This window comes from Caretta caretta, chromosome 18, assembly GCF_965140235.1.
Source record: "Caretta caretta isolate rCarCar2 chromosome 18, rCarCar1.hap1, whole genome shotgun sequence".
Classification (NCBI taxonomy): domain Eukaryota; kingdom Metazoa; phylum Chordata; order Testudines; family Cheloniidae; genus Caretta; species Caretta caretta.
Window position 1 is genome coordinate 2,313,146 of NC_134223.1, and position 14,659 is coordinate 2,327,804.

Consider the following 14,659-nt stretch of genomic DNA (forward strand, 5'->3'; position numbering starts at 1 on the left):
TCATCAGGACTAAAATGGGCAGCATTTTCTCATTTTTCAAATAGAGCTGGGGAATAGGGGGCAGGACACCTGGGTTCTATTCCCAACATTGCCACTGACTCCCTGTGGAGAAAACGCTTCAGTGCCTCATTTTCCCCATCTGAAAAATGGGGATAAGAATGATTATTTCAGGTACTAGCAGTGGACCAGGCCCCCATTCTGCTAGGTGCTGTAGGACACCTCACAAAGAGTGTCTCAGAGTAGCAGCCGTGTAAGTCGTATTCGCAAAAAGAACAGGGCTGTGTTCACAAAGAGTGTGTTCACTTCCCCACTTTGGTGAAGCACTTTAAGCGCTGCGGAAAAGAGGGGCTATTGTCATGCAAAGTGAACTGTTCTCATGGTGCATCAGGAGAGGACATGGAGAACCGTGTACAATCCTGGCTTCCCAAGACTCTGGGTGAGGTGACAGATCAGCGCTCCGGTGTGGTCGGCTTTGGCTCTAGGGCCAGGAAGGGAAACACTGGGCAACTTTTTTTTTTTTTTTGGGGGGTGGGGGCGGAATAATCAAGGAGAGTCAAGAGACTGGGAGGGGGAGCCAAGCCCGGCCTCCACAGCCCTGCAAACTCTGCCGGGGCACTGCCCGGCTGCAGCCCCCCGTCTCCCCCGCTCCTCTCGCACGCAGCGGCCGCTTCCCCCCCCCCCCCACCCCGTTTTTCTTTTCCAAAGGCTCCCTCCCCCATCTCTTACTAGAATATTGTGTCTGCCCATTTTTGGGAGCTCTCTGCCAGACTCCGGAAGGAGGGATGGGGGGGGAAGAGGAGGCTCCCAGACACCAGCAAAGAGGGAGGAGGAGAAGAACCCCCCGAAACCTCCCTCCCAAAGGGGGTCCGTGCACTTCCGACCGCCTCGGCTCGCGCCGCGCGGCTTTGGTGCTTGCAGAACCCAGAAGTGAACGGCAGGCGACCCGGAAGGTTTGAACTGAGCCTTTCAGACACAGCAAAGCCAGAAAGACCATCCCAAGCGCGGCTTGGGGGCGGGGGGCGGGCGGGGGTTCTTTTTTTATGTCTATTTGCCAAAAACCAAAACAAAATCCAAAAAACCTGCAGTTAAGGCAAACCAAGGTCTGTATGCAACAACCCTCCCCCCAGGACAGCCGTGGTGGCGGGGGTGGGGGCTCCCTGCTAAGAAAGGAGCATGGAGGGGGAGCCGCAAAGGGGGGGGGGATTTTTTTAAGATGGGGTCGCAAGAAAAAGTTGCATGCAGTTTTCTGTCGCTCTTGGTCTCCTTTGCAAACTGCAATCGCATGTCAGTCTCCGGCGAGCGCTGCTGGGCTCGGGCTCCGGCTGCTGGAGTCCGGCGAGAGGAGGGCTTGAGGGGCTTTTCCCCCTCTCTCTCCCTTTTTTTTTTAATCTGATGCATGCATTTGATCCCGATGAGTGTCAGCTGCGTGGGGGGCTCTGTCTTTTCAGTGCCCCCTCCCCCGCACTAAAGCCTGGGCGGGTTGAGGAGGAGGAAGAGAGGAAGCTAAAGGGGGGAGCTCATTTTCTTCCTTGCAGACGGATCGCTGGCTGGATTGCAATTCGCCAAGGGAGCATGATTGTTGGTATAGGAAGTGTCTGCTTTTTTTTTTTTTTTTTTTTTTTTTTTAAAGCCGGGTTATTCAAAAAACCCCTTTGGTGCAATTCTCCGGTAAACAATGATTCATGGGGCTTAATGCAAATAGACGGATTGCAAATGGAGCTTTCCCTTTGCACTTTGGAGCTGCCTGATTGTTTTTGAGTGGCCAAGCCTCAGATTTCTGTCTTTTTTTTGCAGATCTGCAGAATATGGCGTCCCTGTCCTGTTTTAAAAATAAGCCAGGCTGCCATTTTTGTTTTTCTTTTGTCTGAAAATTTTAATAAAACTGTCTGAGAATGTGGGAGAGGCAGCTGAAAGGCAAAAGGGGCACCTAAAGGGGTGTTTTTTTCTTTGCTTTGCGTTTTTGTGTTGTTGCAAAGATCTTCGCTTGCACGGGGGGGATACAATGTAATTGGATTTTTAAAAAAGGAAACAGTCAAACATTTCTGTGGAAGGGGGTTAAGATTTAAAGTTAACTTATGCAAAAGTTTTTTTAAACAGCCTTTTAAAAACAAAAACGCAGTGAAAAACCCTGCTCTGTATTTTCTCTTTCTCCCTTTGGATTATTTAATGGAAAAGTTAATTGAATCTGAATGTAGCTATTTTTTTAAAAAACAGATTGTTGTGAATGTTGCGTGTTGGTTAAAAGGGATTCAGTTTTTGGGGGGTGGTAATGAAAAAGTGTTTGTTTTTTTAATTTCGATGGAAAGCAATATTCTAAGCGGAATGTTTAACCAGGAATATTTTGCAATTGCACTTTAGCAGGAATGTAGTGTTTTCAGAGTGTGGAATCTGCAGTTTTAGAAACTGACACAATTTTTCGTGCCGTTGTCTAGAGAGGTCTGTGCATATGTGAACATGTATTTAGCGTGTGCTATGTGCATCGTGTGTACATGCACTTACTATAATACATGCATAATTTTAAGTGCATGTTGGATTGTACATACAGTCTGTTCTAGAATATTTAAAAGGGAGTCAGACTAAGAGAAGTATTCGAGGATATAAATTATTTATTTTTAGACAAGCTGCTCATTCAGAAGTATTGTACCAAGTGTAGTCAAGAGCACACATCCTTCTTATATGGTATTGTAATCTTGCACTTTTATTTGCTGCCCGTCTTGGAGGAGTGAAGGACAATTTCTCAACTGCCTGTTTGAGCTGTTCTGTTACTATTGCTCTGGTGACTGATAGCAGATGGGTCAGCTTAAACTAAAGTCACATTTTGGGGAAGAGGCAAAAGTTTTTTAAATCCTGATTTAGAAGATTGGAGGGGGGTGGATGAAATCTGGCCCCAGCCCTACGGCTGGTTCTGCTTTTGTCCAAATATTCCTAAATAGTTTAGTCCAGTCCTGTTCCTGGGATAACTTCTCTGACTTCTGTGGAGCTACGACAGGGAGAAATTTGGCCCTTCGTTTATTTTCTCTAAAGAGAATGCGGCATTCCCATGGATGTGTTAGTTTGAAGGCAGTATCTGTAGTCCCCAGGTGTGTCTTTCTGGGCTCATTTCGGGGGTGTTTTCTGTGTATTGGGGATGTGTGTATTGGGGTGTGTGTGAAGTTGTCCTCCTTGTCCCCTATAGAACAACACCTTGCGCGCAACATCTGTGCTCTGCTATCTCTGGAGATGGACAGATGTCAGGGGAAGCACCGACAGTACATACAGAGGTGGGCGCACTGAGTTATGCTCAATGACAGATTTCTGTGTGTCTTAGTAACCCACCAAAGTGCATGAAGCTGTTCAAAAGTAGGGCTGTGACAAATCAGACCCCATGTCCGTGCTGGAGATCTTCCCAAGCCGCCCACATGTGGACCTTGGTGAATGTCCATTGAGGGCTTCCTGCTGATTGCTGGATCCAGCCCCTCTAGGAATCCTTTTCATTGTAAGTCTGTGGATTGTTCAAATCTTGATCCCAAAACAGTCTGAAAAAACTATTTGGAATGAAACAAAACACCTTCCTCAACAGCAGAAGTACATCAAACTGCAAGTTAGCCATCAGCACATCTAAACATTACCCACAAGTGCATGTGTGTATAATGTCTGTCTGTCTGTCACAGAGCTGGGAATCGGTGGATGTGGGTTCTAGTCCCAGTTCTGCTACCAACTTCCTGTGGGACCTGGGCAAGTCATTTAACTTCTCTGGACCTCAGTTTCCCCATGTGTAAGACTGGTACAGTGATACTTGTCTCTTTGTAAAGCGCCTCGAGCTCTTTGGATGAAAAGGGCCTCTACAAGTGCTAAGTGTTGGTGGTGTTATCTATGCACTGTGCAGCTGTGGAAAACTACCGTGCTGCATCTACACACCCTGTTGCTAGATAACATGGCATTGTAACTTCACCCACTGTCCTGATTTCTGCTGTGTCAGCAGTGAGCATTGGGAATTCGATGCGTCCAAAAGACGCTTTCCTAATTAGCACAAAAACTCTGCATGCAGGGAAGTTTTTGTGGTGATCCAAATTGCTAACGAGGCCTGGTGCCCAGAGCTAGACGCTAACGTGGTGTGGACTTCTTAGATGGCTTTGTTGTTGTTATGTTCAGGGCTTAGGCAGGAGTTCTGCCTTCTCAGGAGTGTGATAGAAATGCCTGTGTGTGTGTGTTAACTTTCCGGGGAGCACCCGAGGGGAGAGAACAGGGCTGAACTGGAGGGTTTGCTTTGGCAGAGAGGGCGCTGTAATGAAGATTTCCCTTTGGCCTGTGCACTCTGATTCCACTAAGCTTTTATACTTCCTTGTTGATGTGGGCTGGTGGTGTTATTTATTCCTGTTACAGTAGCACAGAAATAGTAACACCTTGAGTGTGCTACACCCTTGCTCTGCCATTCTGCGCCAGTAGTGTTTCACACCCATGTTGTATTATAAATATATAAATCCTAACTCACCGGGGAGCAGCTTTGCTGATAGTAGTAGTGGTGGAAACACTAGTGTAGACAGGGCTCAGGTGTTCTTAGCGGCGTATTGTCTGACCGTGACAGTATGGTGATAGCCAACCTTACCCTGTTCGTACCAGTGCTTCTGCTGTTGCCAGTGGAGATACACCAGTAGTAAATGGTGCTGCAGCCAGAGGGAGTCGGTGTGAGGGCTGGGATTAGGACCCAGTAGTTCTTGGATCCCTGCTTTGTGATCTGCCATTCTGGAGTGGAAATGCGCAGCATTCCAGTAACATCTCTCCTGGGATAAGTCACTTTCATTCTATAAATCTTGCCCGGTGTGGACTGGGCCTCCACAGTGCCATGCACCGAACTTGTTCGGGGACATGCAAGTCTGACTTTGGGGTCTAGAGCAGAGGCGCCAGACCTCAGGAGCTGGGCAAATGCTCTGAGCTTTGTGGCTTTGCTTTTATTTTAGTCTGATACTCTTGATGGGGCCTGTTGGTGTCTCAGGTTCCCCTCAGTGGCTGCAGAGTCTTGTGGCTATTGCAGGTCACCCCTGCCAGCCTTGCTCTGTCTGCTGATAGAAAGGGTCTAGTTAGGCCTTTGCTTTCTCCTAACTATTCACCACCTGTTGGATGCCTCCTGCTGCCAACCCCAATGCTTTGACACTGGTGAATTCAACCCAGAGTGTAATGTGGCAGGTAAATGGATTTTAAACACAAAACCTCGCCATTCAGTTCTCTTGCGCTCTGAGTCTCTGCATTAGAAACCCCACAGCTGCGCCAGCTCTGAGGATGGGTTTCAGAGTAGCAGCTGTGTTAGTCTGTATTCGCAAAAAGAAAAGGAGTACTTGTGGCACCTTAGAGACTAACAAATATATTTGAGCATAAGCTTTCGTGAGCTACAGCTCACTTCATCGGATAAATTGGTTAGTCTCTAAGGTGTCACAAGTACTCCTTTTCTTTTAGCTCTGAGGATCGTAGCCCTGAACTGTGCTCTTTGCCTGTGTGCCTCCATAGCTCTGCTAACTAACCAGCTTCAACCTCTGGCTGCAGATTTTCCCCATCTTTCAAACGCGCCTGAAGCAAATGCAGGAATCGTGCTGCATGCATTTTCCCGGGCCTTGATTTTCCTAATAAACAGTGTGGACAGAGACCTGGCCATTTCACCCTGTGCTGGATAGTCACATTTTCCCAGTGCTGGTGCTGACCCAATTTTCCATATACACGTTGTAAGGGAGGCCATTCGCCTCAATTGTACCTTATTGTCTCATGTCCCCTTTGCTCCTCGGTATGTGTGTTTGTTTTCTCTCCTTACAAACTGTGAGGGCAGAAGAACTGGGGCAGACAGGGTGGGAGGGGGTCTGGTCACTCCCACATTGTAAGATTCACAAGTCTTTCTGGAGATCACTGGGAGCCAGTCTTCTGCACGGCATGCGTTCCATGTGGTTGGTGGTGGAGGCATTCCTGTATTACAGGAAGCCAGATTCAGGATCAGGGCCCTGTTGCGCTAGGCTCCCTCAGCCAAAGCGGGAAGGATTGGTTCATGCCCAAGAGGGCGCTCTTAGTTTCTGTGATTTGTGAGGTGTGCACAGGGAGAGGGCAACTCTTCTAAAGCTCTGGAAATAGAGGGGTCCTTGCTGGTGCGAACCAGGGTTAACACAACCATCAGCGATGGGGGTAGCGTGGGCCATGCTGTCCAAGCTCTGCCAGCGTCCTTCAGTCCTGATCTGCAGCGTCCACAGCTGTCCCAGCCTGGGCGCCTCACACCACCCCGAGAACGTGGGCCTCTGCCTGCCAGAGGGGAGCTGGAGCGTGGCCTGGCGGTGAGGGGGCCAGCCGGAGTCTTGAGAGACAGGAGTTTGAGTCCTGGCACTGCCTCAGACTCCCTGGGTGGTCTTGAGCCTCTGTGCCTACGTTCCCCTCTGTTCAGCGGGGCGGGTGATATTAGCCTGGCCCTGCCTCACAGGGGGTGTGAGACCAAATCCACTAATGCTTGTGAGGTGCTCAGGGACTGCAGTGATGGGGGCCGTGGGAGTGCCCAAGACCGACAAAATCACTGCCTTGTCCTAGTCCTGATGGGCCACCTACAGCAGGTGAGTTTTCTCGCTAGCCTGTGTTTGTGCTGTGGCTGTTAGGGTTGTGTCAGCCTCCAGTCTGGTCTGTGACCCCCCCAAGAGCTGCCTTGTGTGTGGTTGTTTTTAAAAACTCTCCCCAGAGGTGCTGGAGAGGTCTGGCAAGGGCTTGAGGAGCCAGTATGCTGGCAGCAGGCTCACGTACATGCTCAAGGCGGCACAAGGAGATGGCTCCAGCTTTGGGGCTTTCCTGATCGTATATGGTAGGTGCACTGGTGGTGGTGGCCTCCAGAAGTAGGGGAGGAGTGGGTGCGTGGGTGACAGGGCCCATTACCCCTTGTAGGGGAGCTGCTGAAGACCTCTACATTGCCAGGGGGCTGGGAGTGCACCCAGCTGTCAGGGAGGAGGTGGGCGCATGAGAGGGGAAGGGAGTTTGTTTTGGGGCTTTTATCGGTTTTGATCAGGAGAGGAAATCGGAATGAAAACACCTTCAGAGGGCAGAAACACAGGGCTTAATTCTTCTGGTGCAGGATCCCCACGACTGCTTCTTCCGAAAAGTAAGATCTTGAGGCTGGGTTTTTAGACTTGTTCTCCCGGGTTTTCTGGCTGGGATTCTGTTTTTGGTTTTGGGGTTGTTTTTTTTGCTTTCGTGGCTGTTATTCTTTCTGTTGTCTCTGCCTTGGTATAAATTCCTTCTGCACGGGAGAAGTAGAGTTGGTGTGTATGTAGGAAGAGGACCTCTCGTGTGATTTCACAGCCATTGCCGTAGAGAGCCACATGGTGTCTCCTCATCAGCTGCTTTCAGGAGGCCACGAGTTCCCATTGCAGAAAGGGCTTCCCAGTGCCAAGGCCACCATAGCTGAAGGCTAATTTGGGAAGGCCAGTTCACTCCCAAGGTGAACCATTCCTCCCTGTGTCTGTTCGCAAGGATCGTACAGCCTTGTTGAATGCTGGCTGCCAAAATCGTGGCGCTCTGGGAAAAATTAAAACTCTGATACAAATCCCTTTCAGGAGAGTAAGCCAATTCTCCCTCCACTCCCCATCCCACTCACTTCTGCCTGGGGCTGAGCTCCGAATGGGGGGAGGAGAGTGATATTCAGCCCATTCTTCCTGGGGTTCCCCCAGTGCTTTACATGGAGTGAAGAGCTGAAGCCCCACAATGAGGTAAGGTCACAATCGTTATCCCCATTTTACCAGTGGCGAAAATGAGGCACAGAGCAGGACAGTGACTTGCCAATGGTTGCGCAGTGAGTCAGTGGGAGAGCTGGGAATGGAACCTAGGACTCCTGATATCTAGTCCTCTGTCGTAACCACTGGATCAGTCTCTTCTCGGATAGGGTGAGAACTTGCGGAGGGTGTGAGTGGTGTGGGGAGAGAGAAGGGACTGAGCTGATGGATGGAGCGCAGAGAAAAGGCTGCAAGAAATGTGCTGGGGGGGGGGGCACCTGCTTTGGGGTATTGGTAGGCATGGCTCTGGCTGGGGTCTGGTCACGGGAGCCCAGTGCTGCTGTGGAGAGGGCTGGGGCGGTAGCCTGCTTGTGACCACTTGTTTGTGGTATTCCTATTGACTTCCGGGGCTTTTCCTCACCCTGCTGTGCCCACAGCAGGGAACAAACAGGAGCATCTTTGGGAGCTGATGGGTGGTGCTTTGGGCATGTGGCATTTGAATGAGCATGATCTGCTGTCAGTGAGTTAGCCCAGTTCCGAGTCCCAGAGAGAAGCTGGATCAGTGCTTGTTCAGGCCGGGCATCTCAACGTCTCCACGGAAATGGGACTACAGATCCCATTCCTCCATCCCTACGGTTTTACATCCTCCCTTCTTTCCCTGGACTGGCTGTGGCCTGGGGTTGCTGCTCACTAGCAATTCAGTCGGTGGCTCACCCCTTTCTCAGTGCTCTGGTGTGGACTCCGGAGCGCTGTGCCACAGGAAATCACATTGGCTTCTCTGTGTCCGTGCTGATGAGCTCCTGCATGGTGCTCAGGGATGCTCTGTTGACACAGCCTGCCATGCAAAAGACAGCCCCAAGTTCTGACTCCTTCTGGCTGTTAAAGATCCCATGGCATTTTCCCCAGGAGCGGTGTGTTTAGTCCAGGTGTCCTGGCCAGACTGCAGCTGGGGATAGTTTCTCCCTGCCTCCCTAGATCCCCCTGCAGTTTAAAACAGATACAGGCTCTTCCTTCCTTGCCCCCAACTGTTGCGTAGGGCTACTGGGTGCTGTTAATCAGCTGCCACGTTCCACCCCAGAGGTGGCTGGATGGGTCAGTGGTACTGGTGTCTCAGCCTCTACTGCTGTGATGACTCCACTAGCCAGGAGCATACGCAGCCATGTGCTGCCTTGCAGTTTCCATGAAAAGAATCTCTTGTTTCTTTTTATTTCAGCAAAGACGAGACACAGGGGGCTGCAAAAGTAGAGGAGTCCCCGATAGAAGTGTAGCTTGTGTTAACGGCAGTGGTAGGAATTGGTGAAGGCTAGTGTGCTTCTGGGACTGGGGCTTTTGCCCGCCTGCGCCAGGAGGGATCGTCCACCTCCGCCAGCCTGGAGCATCATCTACACGTCTCCCCAGGCAGCTGCGGCCACCTGGCTTCTGAGGCCAGCCTGTGAGTACTGAAACGCGAGTGCACATAATGTCTTCCCTTTGCGGGGCCATGACAGGTCCCTCTGCTGCAGCTGCCTTCTGAACCCCTTACCAGGGCTCCATCCCCTCCCCTCCCCTCCCCTGGGGCTGTGTAGATCCCCTTGTGCCAGCTGCTTTCCACACTCTCTTGCCTTGGGGCTTTTATTCACACCACTGCCCTGGGGTTGCAACAGGTCCCCTCTGCTGCAGCTGCCTTATCTGAACTCCCCTCCCACCCTGGATCCATGACTTCCACCCAGACCTCATAGCCTGGGGCCACCACGGGTCCTCTCTTATGCCCTGCCTGCAAACCATGCTCCTAACTCCGGGCCCTATCAGTGCTGTTTTCCACGCCCCTTTTCCCCCTGCTACCCAGAATGCTTCCAAACTCCCTGTGGCTACCCTAGGTTACCTCTCCCCAGCTGTTGCTCTGTCCTGAGGGGCTGGTTTTCTGCAATGCTCTGTCTGTTATCTACCTCCCAGTCACTGAGTGAAGACCTGGGAGCAGATCTGTGTCCTTGCCCCCGTGGGTGTCTGGGTGAGGCATAGGGAGGCGAGATCTCCCATGCCCACCTGTGCCAGGCCTGGGGCAAGTATCCATGCTATCTGGACTTCAGGGCTTGAATGCTTCTTTATCCAGCGATTCCTACGAGCATCCTGCCCCCAGTTTGCCCTCTGTGCTCAGCAGAAAAGATCAGCCTCTGTCTCTAAGGAGCAATGCTGTCCCCTTGTGATGGGGCCGCTCCTTCCACGGGCTAGAGAGTGCAGTCTCCAGCCCCAGCTTGAGCTTTGCTCTCTGCAGGGGCAGCCACATCCCCCCACACTGCAGCTTGCTTCCCTTCCCCAGGCCTGGCTCTCAGGAGCCCCTTCCCCTGCATCCTGAGGGCTGCCTTGCCCACGGCTCCTGTCTGGGAGCATCTCACAGGCAGTGAGGACTCCAGGGCCCCTCCCCCTGTGTGTAGGGAGGGGCAGGAGCTGAGCTCATAGATGACCCACTCAGGAGCCGTGGGTGAGGGACAGCTCAGGTGTCCCTGGAACCCAGGAATCCCCCGTCGGCAGTTCCCAATGTGGCTCTCTTCTGTCCTGGCTGTGGCTTCCATGAGGCTAGTGCCCTGCACTGCTCCCACTCTGGAGGATCCTGGGGCAGCCGACAGCCAGCAACCCCGGAAGAAGAACTGCTTGGCACCAGCTTCGGCCTTTCCAGCAGCAGGGCTGTTTCCTTCCGTGCCCGGCTCGTCCAGCCCGCTCAGCAGATGCAGGCTGCGGGCGGGAGGATGGCTCGGGGTTGGGACTCCACTTGGGAGCGAGGAGGCGAGACCCAGGGTCCTACAGGGTGCACTGAGGTCTCAGCAATGCTGTGTCTGCCTTGAGAATAGGCAGGGTGAGGAGCTGATCCCGTCGTGGGTGGAAGCTCGCACGCCTGTCCATGCCTCGCTATGCATACCTAAGTGTGTGCATGCCTGTGTCTGCTTTGTGTGTGTGCGTGACCCTGCCTGACTCTGAGCGCGTCCCTGTGAGCGTGCGTCTCTCTGCCTGTCTCTGCGTGCCTAATGGCCTGGGCCTAGCCCTGCGTGTGTGTCTCCCTGCCTCCTGCTCCCCTACGTGTGTTGTAGACAGAGGGTGCGTGGCACTGGGTGCTGGCCGTGCCAGGCATTTGGGGCTCTCTTGTGGAAAGACGCCGCCTTGGCCCTTCTCTCCTGACTGCCAGTGGCAGGGGTGGCTTTTCAGAGCAGTCGGGTGGCTGGGGTGCCCTGCCTGAGTGATGCCGCCAGGGGCGGTGCTGGGTGTGGGCGAGAGAGGCCGAGGGGGTGCTGTGAGCTGCAGCATCTCCCGCCGGCCTGGGGGAGGTATCTCCCGCAGTGCTTCCCACCCTTTATCATTTCCATTTTAATGGCTTTTTTTGCTGTGTGTCAGCTTCCATTTTTCATATTTAGCTGGAAATATAGAGAGGGAATTCATATATCTTCCGTCTGTTTTATTTACTTCTAGACCCCCCCCCCACATACACACATATACATCTCCCTCCCCCCCCTCCCGCCCCCCAAATCTAAGCTGAGTCTCAATCTTTTCAGCCTGTGGCGGGAGGGAGGGCAATCCCATCTGTTCTAAATGAAATACTGTAAAATAGAGCTGGGACAGAAATCAATTGCTTGACATTGTTGTTCTGTTTTGATGATTCTTCTTGGCAGGTTTGTAGATCTCCAAACATTACCGATTTGGCCATCGTAGCAGCAGCATTATTAAAGAGACCCCCCTTCTGGGGTCAGGCCCATACAGCAACCCTTCTGGAAGGTCTTTCTCTGTTTGCAAAGGCTGTGTCTTCCTTTCTGTGGATTTTTTTTTAAGTTGCATTTTAATCTTAAAAAGAAAAAAAGCTTCCAGCAACCCCAATGTTTACAACCAACCCTACAATAATAAAAGCCAGTCTATGCAGCCTGGAGCTCACTGGTTACCCCACGATAACATACTGGTGTGCTCATTACCAGCTGTCTTGAGAGATCCTGCAAAGCCACGCCAGTTTTTTGCAGCTTGACTCCTCCGAGCCACCCTACAGAAATAGATCAGTGGAGGTGGGGAAGCAGGTATTGGTGATGGAGACAAGTTTCCATGTTAGGCTTGTGTGGCAGGGATTGTATGGCGGTGGGAGTATGGGAGTATGCAATTCAGAGCCGCTCCTGTAGTGTAAGCCTTTCCATTCTGACGAGTTGATGCTGTCCTCAGACATTCACTCTCTGCCCAAAGGTGATTTTTATTGTGGTTGAAAGTTTGGGCAAAAATGGTTCAGCTGTTTCTGAGTCATGGAAAAATTATACAATTTCAGCCTTATTTTTAAGAGGCTGTAATGATGTTTATTTCTGAACAGTGTTGGCACATCAGCAGGTTGGGATTGAAAAATGAAATTCGACTGGGGGAGAGTTCCTAGGTCTGACTCGGCCTTTCAGAGGTGTGATGAAAATCCATTTTGATTTAGTTCAATTGTAAAGCATTGAAAATACACATGACATGTGAGTGGCAATTTTTTTAGTTGTCTTCTCTTGGCCCTGTGCATTGCAAAGCGGAGTGAACGCTCTTGGAAGGTGCGGATGGAATAAGGCAGCACCATGTGAACGTGTGCTGAATGAAATGCAGCTCGTATTTGTATTACGGTGCCACCTAGAGGCAGCAATTGAGATCAAACGCTGTTGTGCTAGGTGCTGCATAAAGGACATGGAGGTCTTGGCTCCCATGAGTTTATGGTCCATATAGGCAAAGGAGAGAGGAAGGAGTATTATTCCCATTGTGTACATGGGGAGTGAAGGCACAAAGCCCTGATTCCGCAAAGAATTTAAACTCGTGTTTAAAGCGAAGCCAAAGAGATTGAAGACTTGATCCTGTGCTCATTGAACTCCCTGGGAAAGCTCCCATTGACTTCAATGGATCAGGATCTAAGTGACTTTGCCAAGGTCATTCAGTCTGTGGCAGAGCCAGAAATTGTGCCCAGGTGTTTGGAGTCCTAGGTTAGTACTTTAAGCAAGATCGTCCTCTTTTTGAATTGTGCCACGATTCTCAGAATGTAAATGTCTTTAGAGGGTGAATGCACATCTTGTGCTAAGCAGAATCACCTGCTGCTCACTCACAAATCCTTCCACACTGTAGACTTCTTTGGGTGGGTGGGATTGGGGCAGGAGGGTCCTTTGGGGGCTGAGATCTAGGAAATTGACTGAATGAAAATCTATTCAGGGGATGTTAAGGTTGTAAAGTGAGGGCTCAGCAGTCAGGAAATGTCATTGTAAAGGTTGTCCCTGCTCCTGTAACTCTGCCCATCATGGTACAGGCTTTAATTGCATAACCGCATGCTGGTAATTCCTCAGGAGCCCTGCACAGGGAATAAGACAGGACATATAGGGAATGAAGCACAGGGGGGCTAGTGGTTCTGTGCCTTATTTTGGGGCTAATTCTGTGTGACAATATGGAGTCAAGTTAGTGAAGCTAAATGCTGGTATAACTGGGAGTGCATCGGGGCCCTCCGCAGACAGGGTGAGCGATGTGTTTGGGGTCTGGCGAGGTATTCATCAACTATGCCATTCAGTGCTTTCCTTCCCTGCTGACCACCGAACGGTGATGTCGTCTTTCTGCCTGAATTACGGCATAGACCATTTCAGCTCCTGATACGCCTTTCTGAAAAGTCATGCCCAGGGATTGAAAAACGTCCGCCAATGAACCCAAAGGCTGAGGGTATGTCTGCACTGCAGTTGGGGATGTGAATGCAGCATGTATAGGCATACCCAAACCAGCCTTCATCTAGCTCGCGGGAGTCCCAATAGCAGTGAAGCTGTGACAGCATGGACTTCAGGGTGGGACCCTGGGTACCTTCCCAGGCAGCCAGCCTCTGCTGCCGTGGCTTCGCTGCTGTCAGTACCCAGGCTAGCTAGATCAGGTCTGTCTGCATGTGCTGCAATGACCCCTCTGACTGCTGAGTCTGTTAGCCATGGTGAAAAGTACCCGTGAGGCCACGACCCTGCAACCTAAGGGCAGGTCTTCACTGTCCCCCCCGCCATGGGCGGGTAGTGATCGATCGATCAGGGATTGATTTATCGCGTCTCATCTAGACGCGATAAATCGATCCCCGAACACGCTCCCCCTCGACTCCGGAACTCCAGCTTGCGAGAGGCGGCAGCGGTCGACTCGCCGCCGTCCTCACAGCTGAACCTAGTCGACCTACGCTGAACTTCGCGTAGCTGAAGTTGCGTCTCTTAGGTCGCCCCCCCCATAGTGTAGACCAGGGCTAAAGGAACAAGGGTCTATCCCACAACTTCCCTTGTATGAGCTGTCCCATCGAAGTAAATGGGGCTAACTCATGTAATTAGTTGCTCTGGTGCACAGGTGTTTGCAGAATCGGGCCTTGGGATGGCTGTGCATTGAGCTGTAAGAGTGGCCATCAGCTCCCTGTTTAATAATTCCTGTTACACAGCATAACTCCTGGGAGGGCGGGTTGAACAGTTGGCCGATGTGTTCCCAATACAGGGGATGAGCGATGTCATTGATGAGCTGCAGAGCTGATGGAATCCCTATTTTGCCAAGTAGATTATTTGCTAATAACAGTGCAATTAGCTGAGTAATATACGAGAGCGCTGCTGGGCCATCCCCCTGTCCTTTGTCCCTTGCACCTTTGTTCCTCTTCTGGCTTCACTCCATTCTCTCCTGTGGAGTATCTTCCAGTGGTGCCCTCAGGGTCTCTCTGCTTTTCCATCTCTCTCCCGCTGCTCCCTTATGGGCCAGTTTCTTAGAGCCCTGACCAGGTGTGCCCGGAGCAGCGAGGCACTGGCTCCTATCGTGTGGCCACTGAGTACTCTCTGCTTGCCCATTGTATATTACGCTGGCTGCCCGTGCCCCCAGGGGGACAATGTGGAAACTGGAGATTGCCAGAAGTATAGGGAAATTGTAACTGGGCTACCTCTCCTTCGCTATGTCTCCTGCCTGGAGCCCAGGAGCGGGGTTGGCATAGGAAAGGCTGTGCAGCCTTCGTG

At 51.5% G+C, this 14,659-nt stretch overlaps 1 protein-coding gene across 14 annotated transcripts in view; it reads left to right on the forward strand.

The window, feature by feature from the left end:
* Positions 1-341: 341 nt before the first annotated feature.
* Positions 342-14,659, forward strand: part of ZNF362 (zinc finger protein 362) — a 51,222-nt gene continuing 36,904 nt past the window's right edge. The window contains exons 1-3 of one of the 14 annotated variants that reach the window (XM_075121200.1): positions 1,257-1,582; positions 3,176-3,260; positions 8,917-9,135. Coding sequence is in view for 7 of the 14 variants with exons in the window: in XM_075121190.1 (XP_074977291.1) it covers positions 1,393-1,582; positions 3,176-3,260 (275 nt within the window). In the remaining 7 variants the exon portion in view is untranslated. Of the gene's footprint in view, positions 437-758; positions 951-993; positions 1,101-1,246; positions 1,583-1,691; positions 3,081-3,175; positions 3,261-8,916; positions 9,136-14,659 lie in introns of those variants that run through there. The other 13 variants (XM_075121197.1, XM_075121191.1, XM_075121195.1 and 10 more) reach the window with 13 other exon arrangements.